Source organism: Canis lupus, chromosome 7, assembly GCF_011100685.1.
Source record: "Canis lupus familiaris isolate Mischka breed German Shepherd chromosome 7, alternate assembly UU_Cfam_GSD_1.0, whole genome shotgun sequence".
Lineage (NCBI taxonomy): Eukaryota > Metazoa > Chordata > Mammalia > Carnivora > Canidae > Canis > Canis lupus.
In genome coordinates this window covers 34,633,158-34,652,502 of record NC_049228.1, presented here as the reverse complement: position 1 = coordinate 34,652,502, position 19,345 = coordinate 34,633,158, and the positions used below count along the sequence as shown (strand labels likewise).

General features: G+C 36.8%; 1 protein-coding gene across 8 annotated transcripts in view; it reads left to right on the top strand.

Moving 5' to 3' along the window:
- The window catches only part of AKT3 (AKT serine/threonine kinase 3), a 306,203-nt gene that overhangs the window by 234,688 nt on the left and 52,170 nt on the right, over positions 1–19,345 (top strand). For all 8 annotated transcript variants that reach the window (XM_038542735.1, XM_038542732.1, XM_038542730.1 and 5 more), the window contains 2 exons: positions 4,772–4,894; positions 12,979–13,107. In XM_038542735.1, the coding sequence (XP_038398663.1) occupies positions 4,772–4,894; positions 12,979–13,107 (252 nt within the window). The remainder of the gene's footprint in view (positions 1–4,771; positions 4,895–12,978; positions 13,108–19,345) is intronic.

Sequence of the window (19,345 nt, the reverse complement as noted above, 5' to 3'; positions counted from 1 at the left end):
ATCTAGGACGTCTCAGACTTTATTTCTTGGAATTTAATTTGTGACTTTTCCTTTTATATTTCCCATTTTATTTCCTTATTATGCTTCTCTTTCTACCTTTTGAACTTTTAGACTATATCTTAATAGCTGTTTTATCACAGTGTTCTATTTCAGTCATCTGTGTCACTTTCTGAGTCAGTTTCTACTTATTCATATTTTTTCCTAGTAATGGGTTCTATTTCCCTTTCTTTTTGGGCCTGATAACTTTTTATTGGATGAAATTGTTCTTACTTATAAACAGTGATCTTTTCCAGGCTTGCTTTTAAGCTGAGCCTGGTCACACTAGCCTTTGCTCTAACACTAATATTGCTGTGCTACGGAGGCCATAACCTCACAGACACCCCCAGGTGCCACATTTCTTAGGAAGCCTTTCCTTCCTTCCTGGAGAGGATGCAAAGTACTTTGGGCTCTTTGTGAGCCTGTGGTCATGTCACTTGATCTTTTCCATTGTTTTTTTCCCTGGCCTTAGTATTTTTCTCACATACATGTGCTTCCTATTTTATGGATTATTCCCACTGGATGCAGAATTTTTAAGATACTTTTTTGTTTTTTATTTAGCCGTTTGGGTGTGTTGTTCCATTGCCTTTTTACTCATATAGCCTCTGAGAAGTCTAGGATTATCCTCCTATTTGTTCCTCGATATGTAATGTTTCCCCACTCACACATAGAATTTTTTTAAGATTTTCTATCCTTGGTTTTTCTGTGATTTGCATATGGTCTGACTTCTTATGTTCTGATTGTTTGTGCATGCTTGTAAACTTTCATCATGTTGGGGTTCATTGAAATACACTTATCTATGTGTTTATCATTTTTATCCAAGTTGGGAGAATTTCAGGCATGATTTTGCAAGTGTCTCCCTCCCCGTTTTAGGAACTGCCTTTATACATATGTTAGCCTCTTTGACACTGTCAACAGGTTCCTGAGGCTTTTTTTTTTTTTTTTTTTTTTAGTTTCAGTTTATATAGTGTCTTTTACTCTGATTTTACATTGATTGGGTTTTTTTTCCTCTTACAATGTCTATTTGTTGTAAATCCCATCTTGTGGATTTTTTACTTCATATATTATAGGTTTTGTCTCTAGAAGTCACATTTACTTTTGCTTTTATTTTCCTTTATCTCTTCTTTCTACTCAATTTTAAAGTCAAACTGTTACATCATTTCTGCTATTTTTAAGGTCTGTGTCTAATGACTGATTTTTCTCTTGGTTATAGGTCACATTTTCTGCATCTCTCTGTCTCATAATTGTTAATCAGAGTACCAGATCACTGGAATTTTACGTGGATGTCTGGATTTTGTTCTCTTCATATTTGTTAGCTTTTGTGTGTTTAACTTTGGCTGTTTTAAAATGTCTACTGAATGCCAGGCTGTTGGGTAATGACACTGTTCTGACTGGTTAGAAATTGAACATCTCAGCTCTGAGTGACCTCCAGGAATTATTTGGCATACAGATGTCCATTCCTTCTCTGCTTGTTCTCATAGAGCTTAACCTGACCCACGCATTGTTATATATTCAGCAGCAGACTCAGTGTGCGGATTTTGTATAGCATCTTCCTCATTGATATTCATTCTGACCTGCAAATGCTAGCCACCTTACCCTCCTCAAAATCTGCTTTTCACTTTCCAATAGTGAGACCTCTGAGTTATGCTTGGGACCTCCTTTCCTGCTGGTCATGTTCCACAAAGTGCCCTCAGACAGAAGACCAGTGGTTTTAGGTCTCACTCATTTGTTTCTCTCTTCACAAAGATCTTAGTCCTGCACTGCCTGTTGTCCAGCATCTAAGGAGGATTCTGTTATAAATTTTTTTCCCAATTGTCATTTTTCCGTTTTATGTATTTTTGCCCAGTTGTATAGAGCAAGGGGGTAAATCTGGCCCTGTGGGCTTTTCATTCTTATTTTCTAGTTTTTAATTAGCTTAATATTTTATATTTAACTATGAATTACATCAGAATTTTATTTTGTGTGATACTAGATGAAAATCTAATTTTATTTTTCCACATGGCACGAAGGCTGTTTTTGCATTTTTACCATTATATGTACTACTACAGAGAATATCCTTTTGAAGACTTCTACCTTTCCTTTTTTTTTTTTAAAGAGGAACTATGGTATTTTAAAAATTATCTTAGTATCTATTGCCAATTGCCCTGTGAAAAGTTGCTATCTGCTTACATCCCAGCTACCAGTGTATAAAGATACTTATCTCCCAGCACTTTCACTGACAATGCTATTTCTGGATATGCTAAATTCTCTCATTTTTGTTTTTATCTCAACTTCATTGATTATTATAAGTGATATGTTTTCATAAACTGTATTCATTTGTGTTCCGCTCATTTTAATTGTCTGTGTCCCTTCCATTTTTTTCTTTGTGCTTTGGTCTTTTATTGTTTTCATATGATTTCTTTATGTCTGTATGCCATCTTTGTCTCTCCCTGGTGCTCAACACAGTGACTTTAAAATAATTAATGCTCATTAAATGGAAAGTTGGTTCAAAGCCAAGGTAGAAAACTGAGGATATAGAGAATTAGGTAGAAAAGCAGGAGAGAGCTTTATCACCAAAGCCAAAGAGAGGCCAACAGCCGATGTGCTCAGGTCCAGAACAGGAAGAAGTACAGACTATAAATAGATCATTGAATTTGGCAATCAAGAGATTCTTGGTTATCTTTGCAAAAATAAGTTCCATAAGGTAAAACGGGTAGACATCAGAGGACAGCAGATTGAGAAATAGTTTTCTCCTTAAGTATCGTTTTTTTAGCTGATATTTTTATAGAAATTGGCTGGGAGACAAATTGAAGAATATGGTCTAAATAAAGATCTAGAAGCTTGCATGTATTATATTGATTTAGGGAGGATCTATATCTTTAATACAGTAGATGAGGAAGTAGTAGGCTTTACATTATTTTTCTAAAAATTCAGAAATGTAAACAATATTTTCATCCCATTAGAAGATTGCCATAAATTTACATAGAGATCATAGGAGTTCCTTCATCCAAGTTAGTGATATTTTGAATAAAGCATGGCAGAAATTATTTTGACCCAGAAATTTTTCAGAATGGCTTTACTGGTGATAGATACTTCTTTCTCCTCTCATCCCCATTTGAATGGTAACACATTAATAATATATATTATCTGCCTATATAAAATGAGTAAATTTGAAGAAATATTCCTGAACAATTGTATGCATTGGTTTGATTTTTGGCATACTATATTGGATCATTTGTAAGACGTATTTTAACATTTTTGCAGTCAGAATGCCTTTTACACTTGATGGTTGGTTATAGCTTTAATTGGCAACTTCTTTGTTTCTGGCTATCTTAAAATGATGATGGAATTCCAATCAAGAACATCGTAGACCTGATAAAATATGACAAGATAGTAGAGAGCATTAGAGTTTAGAGACTGTTAGTCAGATATTTTAGTTTTACTATAACTAATGTTAAGCCAGTCTTTTTTGGCAATTCTTATGTCATATTCCCTCCCACTCTACTGTGACAATGGGTATGTGTAAAGATTATCTTAAAATAATGATAGACTCTTCAGTGGAGGTGGAAAAAGGAAAGAAATCTGTCAGAAGGAATCTGTTTTTTATGTTGCTTAAATTAGGATTTGGTGTGTGAGGAACAAATCTTGGTTAACTGTAATTCTTACACATTTGTAGAAGCGCTAAGAGTCCGTAATCCATGAGAAGGTGTAGTTAGTTTGTGATCTTATAGTCAAGGAGACACTGATTGATTGGTTCATTTCTTTAATCACAGATGTGTATTAAGTACCTACCTTGATACCTGGCAGTGTACTCAGCACTGTCAACAAACTTTCATTGTTCTTGGCAGATTTCTTAATACAGTGAAATAGTGCATTGGAAGTCCATTCATAGTGCCTGGAACCTGCTCCTTCCCTAGATGCATTGTTGAACTGAGAGACGAGATGGGCAGTTTTCTAAATAAGGAGCTGGCTTAGGCTTTAGAGGGGAACTGAGTGTGTGGCCACAGTGAGCAGCCAGGAAGGAAATACCTGTTGACTGCAGAGTGGTCTGTCCTGTAGATGATGAATAGGAAGTGAATGAGCTTATGGTTTTAGGTAATTATATGAGGGGAGGTTGGTGTGGCAGTTATTGTAGACATAGAACCATAAGGGGAATAACAAGAGCGTCTCAGTCCCTTTTGGCCATTACCAAAATGAAGCCTTATAGTTTGTCATTGTAGAAAACATTGATTTGGACTTTGAAAACATTTCTAGAGATTTGATGAAGCAACAACAGTTGTAGAATATCACAAGTTCACATCCATCAGTTTTAGCACATCAACGATCCTTTCTCTGAAATCAAATGTAAATCAAATAATTAAGTAGAAATATTACATCTCTGTTCTCTACATTTATTTTAATCATGTCTCAATGCAACGCCTAATCCTTGAAAGAGGGAAGCAACAGTATAGTGAGGAGGAAATGCAATCTGATGATGTATACTTTTTTCCTCTGGTAACTGAAGGTTAAATGGGTAGCAAGCAGAATGCCTTAAACAAGATTGGTATATTGATTAAAACGCTGATTTAACAGCTCGCAGTCTCCCCTTGGAAACCTGGAGAAGATAAGCCAGCTGCTGTGTAAGAGTGCTCAGTGTCCACTGAGAGTACACTATCTATCATCACAATATGGTGATGAGAGGTGTTTTATGTTTGTGTTAATTTCCCCCACTAAATCAGTAATTATTACAATCCTGTCCCTGCTGTTTACCCTGCAGCTGTTTTTCCATTTGTCGAGAGAGCGGGTGTTCTCCGAGGACCGCACACGTTTCTATGGTGCAGAAATTGTCTCTGCCTTGGACTATCTACATTCCGGAAAGATTGTGTACCGTGATCTCAAGGTAAAAAAAAAAAAAAAGTAATCAAAATTTGTTTTTGCAGAGACTACAGGGACAAACACAAAGTAATTACAAAGTTACACAGTTTGGAGAAAAGCAGATTTAGTTGGGAAAAAAAGCACTCTGTTTAAGAACGTAGTTCATTGCATTTGACAGGAATTCCATTCACTGATACGTACATAGTTCCTTTATGTCCGAGTCTTTCACGTGCGCCATAGTTTCTGCTTGACTGCTCTGATCAAATATGACCTACCAATAATAGTTTCCTTTTTCTGGAAATTTATGAGTAACGTTAAACATCCGACAAAGTGTCAAGTGACTTTGCCAGAGACATTCTAAATTAAGTTTCACTATTACATTCTACCATCATATGATGTGTTATGAAGAAACGTTTATAATACGTAAGATATTTTTGGGAGGAAATACTTAATTTGATTTTGGTATTCACTTTGTGACGGGTTTAAATACCTGAAGCATTTTAATAAGGCCTTTGATTAATTTGTTTAGTTTCCATTTTAAAAAGTACTAGATTGTTTTATGGACAGTAGTGACTTGACTTCTCTGAGTTTTTCCTGACAAGACTCTCGGAACAGCTCAGGGATTGGCAGACCTTCTGTAAAGACTAGATAGGCTCTGCTGCCCATAGTCGCCTCTGCAACTGCTTCCCTCTGTGCCTGTAGAGCAGTAGGTGCATGAACATGGCTGGCTATGTTCTGGTCAAACTGGATTTGCAAAACCAAGTGGTAGGCTAAATTTCGCTCACAGGCCATCCTTTGTCAAACCCTGGAGTTGCCCATAAAAGATAGTAGTAATTCTCATGACACTCTTTTGTTTTTTTTTTTTAATTTTTTTTTAAATTTTTATTTATTTATGATAGTCACACACACACAGAGAGAGAGAGAGAGAGAGAGAGGCAGAGACATAGGCAGAGGGGAGAAGCAGGCTCCATTAACCGGGAGCCCGACGTGGGATTCGATCCTGGGTCTCCAGGATCACGCCCTGGGCCAAAGGCAGGCGCTAAACCACTGCGCCACCCAGGGATACCTTTTTTTTTTTTTTTTTTAATTTTTATTTATTTATGATAGTCACACAACTCTTTTGAATTAGATTGGCCACGTTAAGGAAATGTGTACCATGACACATTTTGAACACATTCTAAATGTGACTGTCTTACTTTGTAAAAAAGTAAATCATTTAGTAATCTTGGCTTAAGATTTGATACAGAGTTGCTCGATTTATTAAATATTAATTCATTTCAACTATGATTTGTAGAAATAGAAGTCTTTTATGAAATCCAGTCTGTATGAAATGAGGTATACATTTACATACTGTAACAGAAATCACAATTCTCCCCACCCTTTTAAACACCTGGGGTTCCTAAGTTTTCTAAGCACTTGCCTGGGTTCTTTTAAGATGTTCTTATCATGTACATTTACCCTGTGAATGACCCTAAGGCTGATCATCTCGCAAAGTATTTGGTACGCTGACAATGAAGTTTATAGTATATGTATAACCTATTATGTGTTAAAGTTTAAAAGAAGCTATAAAATACTATATTTAGGAAAAATGAACTATACGACTGTAAACCATTTAGATCACGGATGCCAAAGTGCACCAGAAATGAACCCAAATCAACAGTGTGATTGTATTTAGCCTGAAGTCTTTGTAATCAGGAATGTGACAAAATGAAGCCCCCTGTTTGATGTCTGCATGGCCAAATAATCCAGTGATGTTTACATGTCTTGAATCTAGGTATTTTTTGAAAGGAAAGTTAGTTATATGACATGCTGAAATGTAGCATTTCCAGAATGACTTAGAAGTAGCTCTTCTCTGAGGCTGTTCTCCCCATTCATGAAGTGTCATGTTCTATGGATCTTAGTTATAGGGAAAAGGAGGGCTTCCTCGATTCAGGGAGATGAGAATAATTTGTAAGTACTCAGTAACCTATTCAGAATACTTCTGCTGGAAGCAGGAACTATCAACCTAAACAAACGGGAAAAGAATGCTCATCTGATTGCCAGTATTGAGCAGTGAATGATATCATTGGGATGGTCTTGGTCAATAGTCTTTGTTAATCATTTCTTAAAAAATGAATCAACATGTTGGTATATTAAAGTGCATTTAATAAGAGTTTCATTGCCCTGTCCTTTCTGATGTTGGAATTAGACCAAGATCATTAAATAGCAATATATATACATATATACCAGTCCATGTAGTTACTTATTCATAAACCACTAAGTTTACTACTAGACAGTTAGGTGGTCTCTGCTCTCTGAAGTTTATTTTCTTAAAATATAGTATTAGCTTAAAGGTCTGAGTAAATATAGAACACAGGACAGAAGCCACATGAATACACACTGAGAAGAATACATGTGACATTAAAAGCCTAGCATTCAAATTTATACAAGTGTTATTGGTATCTGTAGTGCACAGGTTTGTGCGTAACAGAATGAGATCCTATAGGTGGGATCATTGATATTTCAAATTGGTCCATACTTGACAGGTGGTGTCATTGAAGCTGGAAGCCTAGCAAGTGACTTACTTGAAGTCAGGGACTAAGGTGGTGACTTGGTCAAGATTATGAAAATCATGAATCCTAGATCCAGGCCCGGTATCCTGCTCCTTACACCCTTCTGCCTGTCTAGAGTTGAAATGAAATCTGCATGGGGGAAGGAATGCATTGGATTAACTAGAGGACATCTTTGTAAATCTAAAATTTGAATAAAGCTGCCAAAAATAGGAAAATGGGTGTTTTAAATATATTTTCACCAGATACATTGAAAACAGCATCATCAAATACTGATTTAGGTACCCACTTTAATTGATCAGCCTCAGATTTGTCTTGATCATCTCCTTACTAATGACCTTATGTTTATTGAAATGCAAATCCATTTGCAATGCCTATCATTGCTGCGTCTCTCAAGGAAATCCGTACCTATTTGCTGGTGCCTGACTGATCATTGGAGGGAAAACTTTATTTCATGTGCAAGTTAATTTAAGATATTTTATTAGTTCATAGTTCCTAATGAAGTTGGTATTCATAGCAGCAGATAAATTATTACAACTTTTGTTGCACTTTTCAAAGTAAGTTTGCTTAGTTTATCAATACACATCATAATATGAAATTCTCTTTTAGTGAGGACTCAAATCTCTTGTGATTACTTAGGAAAAACTGGCATATCTTCATGATAGTGTAAAAATTTGAAGAAGTCTCTTTTGAGATTTTATCAGTAATGCGAATTATATTAAATCTTCCTTTCTGCTTGTTCTTATTTTGCAAGTGAAAGCTTTCTTTTCAAAGTCCATGCCATCCAAGTACAGAATGAGCTGAGTAGGGACATATGCAAAGGTGCATATAAGGATACTGGAATTCTTTAAGAATTAATTTCTCTAGACTTTATATAAGAGGGCAAACGGCAGAAAATCATACATCAATTGCTACCACATTCTATTGGTAGTTCATCTGATCTGGTTCTCTACCTAATTACAGCATTTCATGGTTAATGTGACCATTTATATTATTAGCATGAGAAACCAACAAATAGATTAGGTAGGTTCCGATGCTCGATGCTGGTGCAAAAGGATAGTCTGAGAGTCTTCTCGGTCTTCTTCAGCTCGTGACACTTGCCCCAGATAAACCCGCAGGCTAAACCGGAGCAGTGTGTTGGCTTTACCTACGAGTCTCGAGACCCATCCCCCAGCTCCTACTTCTGACTCTTGTCCGTCACTCTGGATTCCCTCTTCTATAAAAATTTTAAGCCACTGCCATTAAGAACCCTTTCACCCTCGAAAATCAAATTGTACTGTTGGGCTACATTCCTTATGTGTAGGCGGGTTCTTAAGCAGCCTGGCCGCACAGGTGGGGTCTCTGCTGTTATACGTCAGGAATCCTGTACTAGCTCAGGCAGGTCAAAGCAGAGACGTTTTTCCTTCAGTATTTCAACACACAGTCTTAACTCTGTGGTCATTAAGTTCCTACAGGTCAACTTGTATGACATGTTGACACTGATACCCCTAAACCTGAGAGGGCAGTATGCAGAGGACATTCCTTATGCCATTCTTGGGCCCGAAGGCAGCTTGGTATGGAACATTGGGTTTGACATAATGGTGCCATGATGGAGCCTAAGAGTGAGTGAGGGGGATTGCTTATACTGTCCAACAGCTGTCAGAGCCCTTGGGAACTGCTGTTCTCATTCCTTCTTTTAATCACAGTGTCATCCATTTAAATAAAATGATACCTCAGAGATAAGTACAATACTTAGATATTAGAATGTGTATCTATATTAGAATATTAGGGAGTGTACAAAAACTTAGCCAGCCTGGCGTGTATCAGAGCTTCCCAGCCTGTGCACCATAGATGGGTCACAGGTGTGCCCAAGCCATGGCCTCCCGCAGTGCGCAGGTGGCTCAGGGAGCCTCTGGGTCAGTCAGCTCTGGCCTCAGGCAGCCTGTCCACTGATCCTGATACGCCCTACAGATTTCATTTGTAATTGTACTATGAAGTGTTGAGAAGCACTATATTAAGGACAGCAAGGATTTTTAGGGTTTTATTTTATGCTAGACACCAGCAAGAACAAGAAAGAGCATAGTACTTTCTTGCAATGATTTCTTGTCCACAAAGCATAGAGGAAAAAAGATGTCAAATCTAGTATATATTTTTTTATATACACTGAATCAAGACCTTTTGTCAGGTAGAGGCTGTCCACTCCTGTTGGGTAAAAATGTTACCATTTTTTTTATGGGAACCCTGTGAGGTAAGGTCTAAACATTTTTTTTCTCTCCTCAAAGAACGAAATGTTAGAAAGCAACCCTCTCTAACTGGACAGATAATAAGCATCACTCAGATTGTTAATAATTATAATTTTTTCTCTCAAACCTCCTATTTGACTTTGTCATTGCTTTTGCCAGTGGAGGGACCCATGGGGCAAAAACATAATGCCTGTGTTCAGTCTTGGAAACTAGACTGATTGGAGGTAAAAAACAAATGGATTTGAAATTTACAAGTAGAGAGCACCTGAACAGTAAGCGACACTGTGCATTGTGTGCTTTCCAGCCAGCCAAAGGAAGAAGGATAGCCATGAGATTTAGGAAAGAACCAAAGAGATCATTTGTAAATATTTTTATTTTTATTTCTCCTTTACACAGAATGTGTGATTAAGTAAGTCCCCTTTAGTGTTAAATGCACGAAGGAAGTGATTTCCAGGTGAAATTTATTATACTTAAGCCATTGATCTGCTTTGAAAAGATTTCCAGGTGATTCTGTGCATCCTTCACATTCGTTAATCACAACACTGATGGTACTTAACATTTTGCAGAAACTTTGCTAGGCATCTGCATCAAATTATTATGTATTTTTTAACAAGATCGGATACTTGGCTACCCCCAATTTATCTTTATACAAGAGTAGATTTGGAGATATCCTTTCTGCAAGGGGATGCATCTCTATTGTTGATACTTTTGATGGATAAGTTGTTTTTTTTTGGCAGTCGTTCTCAAAAAAAATGATATTTTAAGATGGTGAGAAAGCAAAAATAGTTGGTGGGAGGAGGTGGACACCATTAAAAAACGGGCTCAGGGCAGCCCCAGTGGCCCAGCGGGTTTAGCGCCGCCTTTGGCCCAGAGCATGATCCTGGAGACCTGGGATCGAGTCCCATGTTGAGCTCCCTGCATGGAGCCTGCTTCTCCCTCTTTCTCTGCTTCTTTCTCTCTCTGTGTGCCTCTCATGAATAAATGAATAAAATCTTTAAAAAAAAGAGCTCAAAAACAATGAAGTATTTATGTTTTGTTGTTTTATTCAGTAGAAATATCGACTGTGTTTTTAACAATGTCACTGAGCTGACCAAAGTGTTTTATTGGGTTCTGTTCCAGAACTTTCCTGTGTTGTCTTGAAGAGCACACACCGTTGTGATAACTTTTAAGTCATCATTAAGCTCTCCACTGTTAATAAATGATCAATACATCTATCGAATGCTTATGGTGTGTAAAGTTCAGCACTCCATATCTAATTCTCAAAGCAACCACCTTGGATGCTCCTGTTACTTACCTCTGTTTCATAGATGAAGTTGAGGGACATAGAACTCAATAGCATGCTTAAGGTCGCACAGTTAGAAAGGACAAAGCTTGAACTTAATATGTGTTCCCTGACTCCATATATGGCCATTTTGCCCTCTTCTGCCTCCCCTGCAGTGTGCTACCTCACTCCACCTCTCACTGTCATCCCTTAGGCTGGCCTTATTTCTTACTATTTTATTGTAATCACTTTTTAAAAAGCTGATTTATAAAACAAGCAGGAATTTTTATAATGTTAATGAAAAGAGATTTATTAAATATTTTCAGAAGACGTTTCAGCATTTTATGATTTAATTTGAGTTTTTATTTTTTATTCAACAGACAGACTCTCTGGCATATACTTCTCAGTAGGGCGAGATGGGAAAGAGTAGAAGAGGGTGTTTTTGAAAGAGAAGGAAAAGGGATAGAAAACAAGAGGCATGAAGAAGAGAAAGACCAGAGCCAGGCAGTGGTGATCTGAAGAAAGGGACATAGAGAGACTCTTTCTGGATGTTTTTGGCTGGTTTCAGTATTCAGGACCTGTTGCCACTGTGCAAATTAGGCTTGGTTTTTAGGTTCCAGTTAGTGGAGGAGCAGAAGGAAGATGCAAGATATCTGAATTTAGATAAAATTAAAGAACTTATATTTTTGAAAGAGTCAACAATATATTTAGGGTTCGTTCATCTTCCTATAGACCAAGGAAAGACATACTTATGTCCCTGAAGTCTGTACAGTACATGAAACATGCACTGAGCATTTAGTTCAGCCAGAACCACATCTAAGTACTATATTCAAGGACTTAGGTCTCTTCTCATGTTTTCTTTAGTGAATATAGCTTCCTTAACTGTATTTGGTTTTTCATTTGTAAGACCTTGGATAATATGACAAAGTACAATATCACATTTTATATGATATCTATTTATATTCTTATATGGAGTTCTGTTTTGAAATTGATATTGACTTCAGAAGTTCAGGTAAGCACTGTTATATGTCATCACATAAAGGAGGAGAATCAGTATTACTCCTTAACTAAGTTAAATGTCATTTATCCTGCTAATACATTTGTCACGTGTTTCTTGTGTATGTATTTTCTTGTGTGTACCTTTAGGTTATATCTATATGACTGAGGAAGCTTAGGAGCCTTGTCTATATAATGCTGCAGGATCACAAGTTAGAACTCCTATGTGTACTTGTGTGATGATAATCCTAAATTTAGGTTCAAATTGGGAGGAAAAGATCAGTTATTTTTGCTATTTTTAATTGCATTGATTTTGCACAAACTCCTCCCTCCACTCCCCACCTCCACTCCCGACATTTATAATTTCCACTTGAGGTCAATGATCTTGCTCTTTGGTTCTTTGGTTAAGTCTTCATGATTCTCTTTGGTGTTTTTGAATTAATGGGTTCAAAGAGATTCCAGTTTTATAATATTTGTGCTATATATTTTCACTAACTGTTGAATGTTTGACTTTGATATTCTTTTTCTTTTTATGTTTAAAAGGGTTGGTATTTCTTTATTACAAAGATCTTCAAAAAGAGGATATCGCCTTACCTTACAAAATAAGATTTAGGTTTGATTTACAACAACCACCAAAAAACATTTCTGTAAGTGAATATTTTATAATAGCAATAGATTCCCAAGAGCAATTGTTGAGAAAACCTTCTGTATATATCTAGAAGAAGATGCTCGTCTCTTTGGGGTTGTTTAGATCACAATTTATTAAGAAAAAAAAAAAAAGGATCGCTATTATCTTTGAAAAGTTACTTAGGTTTTAGTACTCAGAACTTACACAATAATGGTTCTTACTGCCATTGGTTTAAAAAATCAATAATTTTATCATCATGAAGTATTTGATAAAACATGTTTCTTTTTACACATGACAGGAAGCTGTAGGGTTTGTAAGTGCTGAAAGTTCTATTAACTACAGCAATGTCCTCTTTCCAAAATAACTTACGCAGCATTCAATAATTTTGCAAAGCAGTATTTTCCTATTTTTGAAAACTATAAAACAAATTATGTCATTTTTCTTACTACACAGTTGGAGAATTTGATGCTGGATAAAGATGGCCACATAAAAATTACAGATTTTGGACTTTGCAAAGAAGGGATTACAGATGCAGCCACCATGAAGACATTCTGTGGCACACCAGAGTATCTGGCACCAGAGGTAGGCTATGCTTCCATTCATAGGAAAAACTAACATGGCCATAATGTTTTATGAAGTAAACCATATAGCTTTAAAAAAACACTGCAGTACCTACTACTTTTTAAAAATTTTTAATTCCGGTATAGTTAACATACAGTGTTTTATCAGTTTCAGGTGTGCAATATAGTGATTCAACATATCTGTACATGACTCACGGTTCATGATAAGTGGGCTCTTATTAATCACCATCACCTATGTCATCCATCCTCCCACCACCTCCCCTCTGGTGACCCATCAGTGTGTTCTTAACTACAAAGAGTCTGTTTCTTGATTTGTCTCTTTCCCTTTGCTCATTTATTTTGTTTCTTAAATTCCACCAATGTGAACCAAAACTATTTTTCTCTGACTCGTTTAGCATGGTATTATAGAGCAAGAATAATGTAGCGGTTAAATTTTTTGAACACAAAGGTACTAATAGCTTCAGTAGAGTAAGTCACTTCTTATTTTTGGCCATATACATTTTATTTCTAGATTATGCCCATTTTGATCCATTCATTAAAATCAAATAATCGAATGGCATCAGCAAGAATGTTTGCGGTTTTATAAGCCATCTTGGATTTTCCATCAAAACAAAGACAGTTTATATTCATAGTATTGTGGATTTCCATACTTCATTATTGGAAAGTATTTTATAGGGAAAGTTAATGAAATGACAGTAGCTACATCTTGGAATTCATGCCAAAGGAGGTCCCAAACAGTGACCTCCCCATGCTGAGGGTTCCATGATAATTTGTTAATTTGTTTATTCAATAAATATATATCGTGTGTCAACTACGTATTAAGTATTTGCCTGGGTGATGTGGTTACAGGAGACATAAAAGACCCTGCTCTCTGCAGCAAAACAATAAAAATAAGTAAATACCATAATGTCATCTAATGAATATAAGGGTCAGGAAGAGCAATAAAGCTAGATAAAGGGAAGGGTGTGGTATGGTAGCTATTTTAGATAGAATTCAAATTACTATTGCCTTGTAACAAACCATTCCAAATCGTAATAGTGAAAAACAAGCATTTTATGTGATCTCTGATTCAGAGTCAGGGATACTCAGGGGACAGCAAGGATGGCTTATCTCTGCTCCACAGCATGTGGGGCCTCAGCCAGAAGGACTTTACAGCAGTGTTGGGACCATGTGGCTGGAGGCTGGAACGTGGAAGCATCCTCACTCATCCGGCAGTCGATGCTCCAGTCTGCTGGTACCATGACATGCTATCAGCTGGAGCAGTGACCTAGAGCCTCAGCCTCACCATGGGTCTGGACTTCTCTGGCTTTGGATTCTAAAAGTGGAAGTCCCAGGGAACAAGTCACCAGCTGCTTCCCATTGTTTTTGCTTTTTTGTTCCCCTAGTAAACCATTAAGAAATGTTTTGTTGGTTTTTTGCAAATTCTTTTTCACGGTATATTTGTAATAATTTTATTAGAGTACAGGCCACATACCATAAAATCCAGCAGTGGTTTTTTACTACATTCACACAGGTGTGTAACTGTTACCACTGTCAGATTCCACAGTATTTTCATCATTGACAACAGAACCCAGACCAGTCTACTTTGTCTCTGTAGATGTCATTATTCTGGATATTTCATATCAGGGGAATCCTACAATAGGGAGCCTTTGTAGGCTAGGTAAATACATACTTTGAATGTATTTACTCTTACTGCGTTCTGTGTCCTGGCTTCTTTCACATAGTGTGTTTTCAAGATTCATCCATGTTTTTAGCATGTTCTTGGTACTTTGTTCCTTTTAACAGCCAACTAATATTCCATTGAATGGACATGCCACATCTTGTTTATCCGTTCAGCAGTCAGTGAACATTTGGTTTGCTTCCAATTTGGGGCTATAATGCTGTTGTGAACATTTGTGCATTGCTTCTCCTTTATGGCCTGGTTTAGGAAATCATGTATTATCTCTGTCATAGGCTGACTGCTTGAGCAGTCTGAGCCGACACCTGTTGAAGGGGTGGTGACATCGATCTCCACGTCCCCATTGTAGAAGAGCACAGAAGGCACTGTTGCAGTTGTCTTTGGAAGATGCAGTCTTCTAATGACAGGCTGCTCAAGGAAGTGATGGTTGACCAGACACCTGAATGCTAAGAAGGCAAAAGCTCTTGTGGAAGTAAAGGAGACAAGCTTTCCAGACCCATAGAGCAGCTAGTGTAAAACCCTGAGACATTAACGTGCTCAACTGAGAAACTCTTCCCTCAAACTCTAAGAAGATTGGTGTGGCTGGAGCCAAACAGGGAGGCAGTGATCTTTGGTGGATGGATATTAGTTTATTGAACATCTGCTATATATATGTGTTGCATGTTTGGAATGACCTTTGGTGATAGCATCCCAGATGGTTTTTTTAAAGGTGAGAGAACTGAGGATCAGAACCTCTTTTTAATGGAGTCTGTACACAGCAGGGATTTGTCAGCAAGAGGATCAGGGGTCTAACTAGGTCCATCTCATAAAGGCCACTCTTCCTATTTTAACTACATATATGATGGCCCCCAAAGTCACAATTTCAAGACCACTTAATAGACATGAATAATTGTCATTTTTAAAATGAATGCTTTAGGAGATCCCTGGGTGGCTCAGCGGTTTAGCACCTGCCTTTGGCCCAGGACGCGATCCTGGAGTCCCAGGATCGAGTCCCATGTCGGGCTCCCGGCATGGAGCCTGCTTCTCCCTCCTCCTGTGTCTCTGCCTCTCTCTCTCTATGTCTATCATAAATAAATAAATTAAAATAAAATTAAAATAAAATAAAATAAAATAAAATGAATGCTTTATAAATGCTCAAAAGGAAAAGGTAATTAAAAGAAATTAAGAAGTAGGAATACATAGAGAACACTAGCATTCCCTATACCTGTACCTAACTCATAGCAGTTTGTTATTACATTTCAAGAATGTTGCACTAATATAAATAAGTGCTAATAGTTTGAAGGACAGTACATTTCCAAATATTATTTCCTTGCAGGCTGCCAACAATATTATTTTTCTCTGTTATAAAATCTGGAGTTTAAGATCCTCCATTTTTGTGATGAATTAGGTAAAATTTTCGGAACACTTTTCCTTATTTATTCAAATATGAGATCATATTTTCTAGAATAAGGTTGTTTTGTGAATGTCATGAAGAACACACTCTTTGTTTCTCTGGAGTTCAAGTATCCCTGCGCCATAGATAATACTATCGTGTATTGAGAATAACAAAATTAGTTGTGTCACAATCAGGGGAAATTATTTCTGAAGAAGATAAACACATTTCATACAGAAGCAGTTGATCTAAGAGGCAAAGGTACTGTTTTACATGCTTATATCATCAGCTGAAGAACAAAACCAAGAATTTCATGCAAGAAGAGTCCAGTTGTTTCTAAATTGAAACTTTATAATTCCCAAGAAATTATCATTTTATTTTTAAAAACAAGTAAGAAATTTCTGTTTACCTTTTTCTTTTCTTTTTTTTAATATTGCAGATGTCTGGTCTTTAACAGCTATTTCTGTATCCATGGCTGATGTGTATTGATCTATAATTACAGTCTCAACCCCCTTTTTTTCCCATTTACTATCCTTACCATTTGGGGATGACAGTTCCTGAAACAACTAACTTCTCATGCAATTTAAATTCTTACATTTTAAGCATTTGTGTCAATCATTGCATTTTTGTTAAATAGGGGTAACTTTGAATGTATTTACTCTTACTTTTAAGAACAAGAATTTTAAGTTCTTTTCTCTGGTCTCTGATAGGGGCCATTTCACTGAAGAACATTCTCGTTCGTTAAAGAGATATTTGCAGAGTATTTATTAGGTGCCATATGTTATGTTAGGGGCTGGGAATACAAAGATAGTAAGAAATTGGTTTTGTCCTCAAGTAGCTTGCTGTTTACTCGGGTGATAAGAGACAGATAGCATGGAGCAGCGGTTTAGCACCGCCTTCAGCCCAGGGCCTGATCCTGGAGACCCACAACAGGAGTTCCACATCAGGCTCCCTGCATGGAGTTTCTCCCTCCCTCTACCTCCCTCTACCTTCCTCTACCTGTGTCTCTGCCTCTCTCTCTCTCTCTGTGTGTGTGTGTGTCTCATGAATAAATAAAATCTTTAAAAAAAAGAGAGACAGAAAACAATCATTACTGTGCAAGAAAATAATTGCTTTACTAGAGTTATGCCCACCATAGTGGGAGGAGAAGTGTAGTGGGAGGGTGGGTAGGCCTTCAGGGAGGGTCCAGTGGCAGTGAACGGGAAGCAGGAGGACAGGAGATAGGGCAGAGAGATGGGGACTGGAATGCAAAGGAGTTGAGGTTTGATCTCTTGGATAAAGAAAAGTCACTTTTGAATTGAGAGCCAGGCAATAATGTCATCAGATCAACATGATCAGAGTTAGAGGGGTGGGCAAGAGCTGAAACCAGTCTCTTCCCTTCAGATGGTGTCTCTCACTTTTCTTAAACCTTGAAATTTCTAGTACATTCCATCATCAGTGCCAGACTTTCTTCATGGTGTCTAAGTTGTAGTTGCTTGTCAGACCTGGAATACGTTCCTGATCACTGTTTCCCTGGTTCACTGTCAGCGTTTTCTCTTCCTACACAAGACTTGTTTACACATTATGGAGAGGTCTCAGTGTCACCTGTGCTTCATCTAGCGGTGGTCACCCCCTGCCTTTTCCATTGTCTTAATCTAATCTGGCAGAAATGCTTTGCTACTTAAGGATATATGAAAATATACTTCAAAAAAGACTTAGCAATCAAGTCAAAACCGATTGTTAGCTGTCCGAGATGTTAGTCATAGCTGATGTTAAAAACAAATTTTAAGTAAACTTAAGCTTTTTCTTGCTCCAGAGAACACCAGGAAAGATGACTCTTACGATATAAAAATGCCATTTCTGGGAAAAAGTATTTACAAGTATTTGTTCTCTTATCTCTTTTGATGAAGAATTAGAGATATTTATTGTTAAAGGAAAAAAATCATGTCTTTTTTTTTAAGAGGTTGAAGAAATAAAGTCCTAACAGATGTATAAAGTATGCATTTAGTGTCCCACATCTCTAAAAATGCATTACTGTCTGTGGTTGTAAATGAACATGTTTTTGCTCTTTCCTATATTAGAAAGAAAGAAACTTCACCTGCCATACATTATGGACAATAATATATTTTGAGGAGATTTTGTTTTTGTGATTGATACTGTATTTTCAACCGAGAAATCATAAAAGAAACTGGAAATCACATATAAAATCTTACTGTTAAATTTTATTATTTGATTTGGCTCTCAGTGAATCCAAACCATTTTATGCAGTGCTAATTATTTAGTCTCAGCTTTGCTCTTGAGTTAGCAGTACCTGATCAACTTTCCAACTGTAAAACAGTTTGAAAATCAAATGTAGCTTACATGCAAGACCCAACAAAATTAAAAGTGTTAAGTACGTTTTGGCAGTTCACTTTTATTATGCCCAGTCCTCAAATGTACCAGCAGATAATCATCTGAATGTTAGTTATTTTTCACATGCTTATGTGATCACACAAAAAAGTACATGCTAAAAAGAAGCAGATGGTGACAGATGGGGAAGGTTGAATAAGGTGGTTTTGGAAACCTAGAGAAATGCACTTCTGTAATAGTGTAAAAATAAAAATTATTTGATAATCAAGTTAGAACTAACAAAAAGATTGCAGAAAAATGGCTTGGCTGTTGGAAAATACATAGTATCGAGTTGTGGTTGATATTCAGAAAAAATATATACATAATTTGATTTCATGTAAGTGTAAAATATTTTTTTCCAATGTCTAAAGATGCATTGTTTGATGTGTTCTTAGTTTTCAGAACCTCATTTATAGAAAACGTTCACTTGCTGTCATTTTATTCCCTTGTCTTTTGAAGCCTATCACCTTTACTATCTTTCGTATAATGTATAATTTGAAAATATCTGAAAGAGACCAGAATATTTTGCTGATGATTTTAAGAAAAAGATTTTGCTTGAAGTTATCGTGATGCTATAGAGGTAGTAGCACAAATGGATGTTAAATTTCTTAGAAATTTAAAGCCAGAGATACACAGTCACTTGTTCCGAATGAACTGGGAGCATCCATAAATTAAGAATAAAGGTAGTTGCTAGCACAGAGTGGTATAGACGTGGGGAGCAGTTAGATCCCCAACTTGATTTAAAGGTATGAAATGGAATTTGTATGTATTTATCTTAAATGCAACAAAGAATAGATGTAAAAGACATCATTACATGGGTTC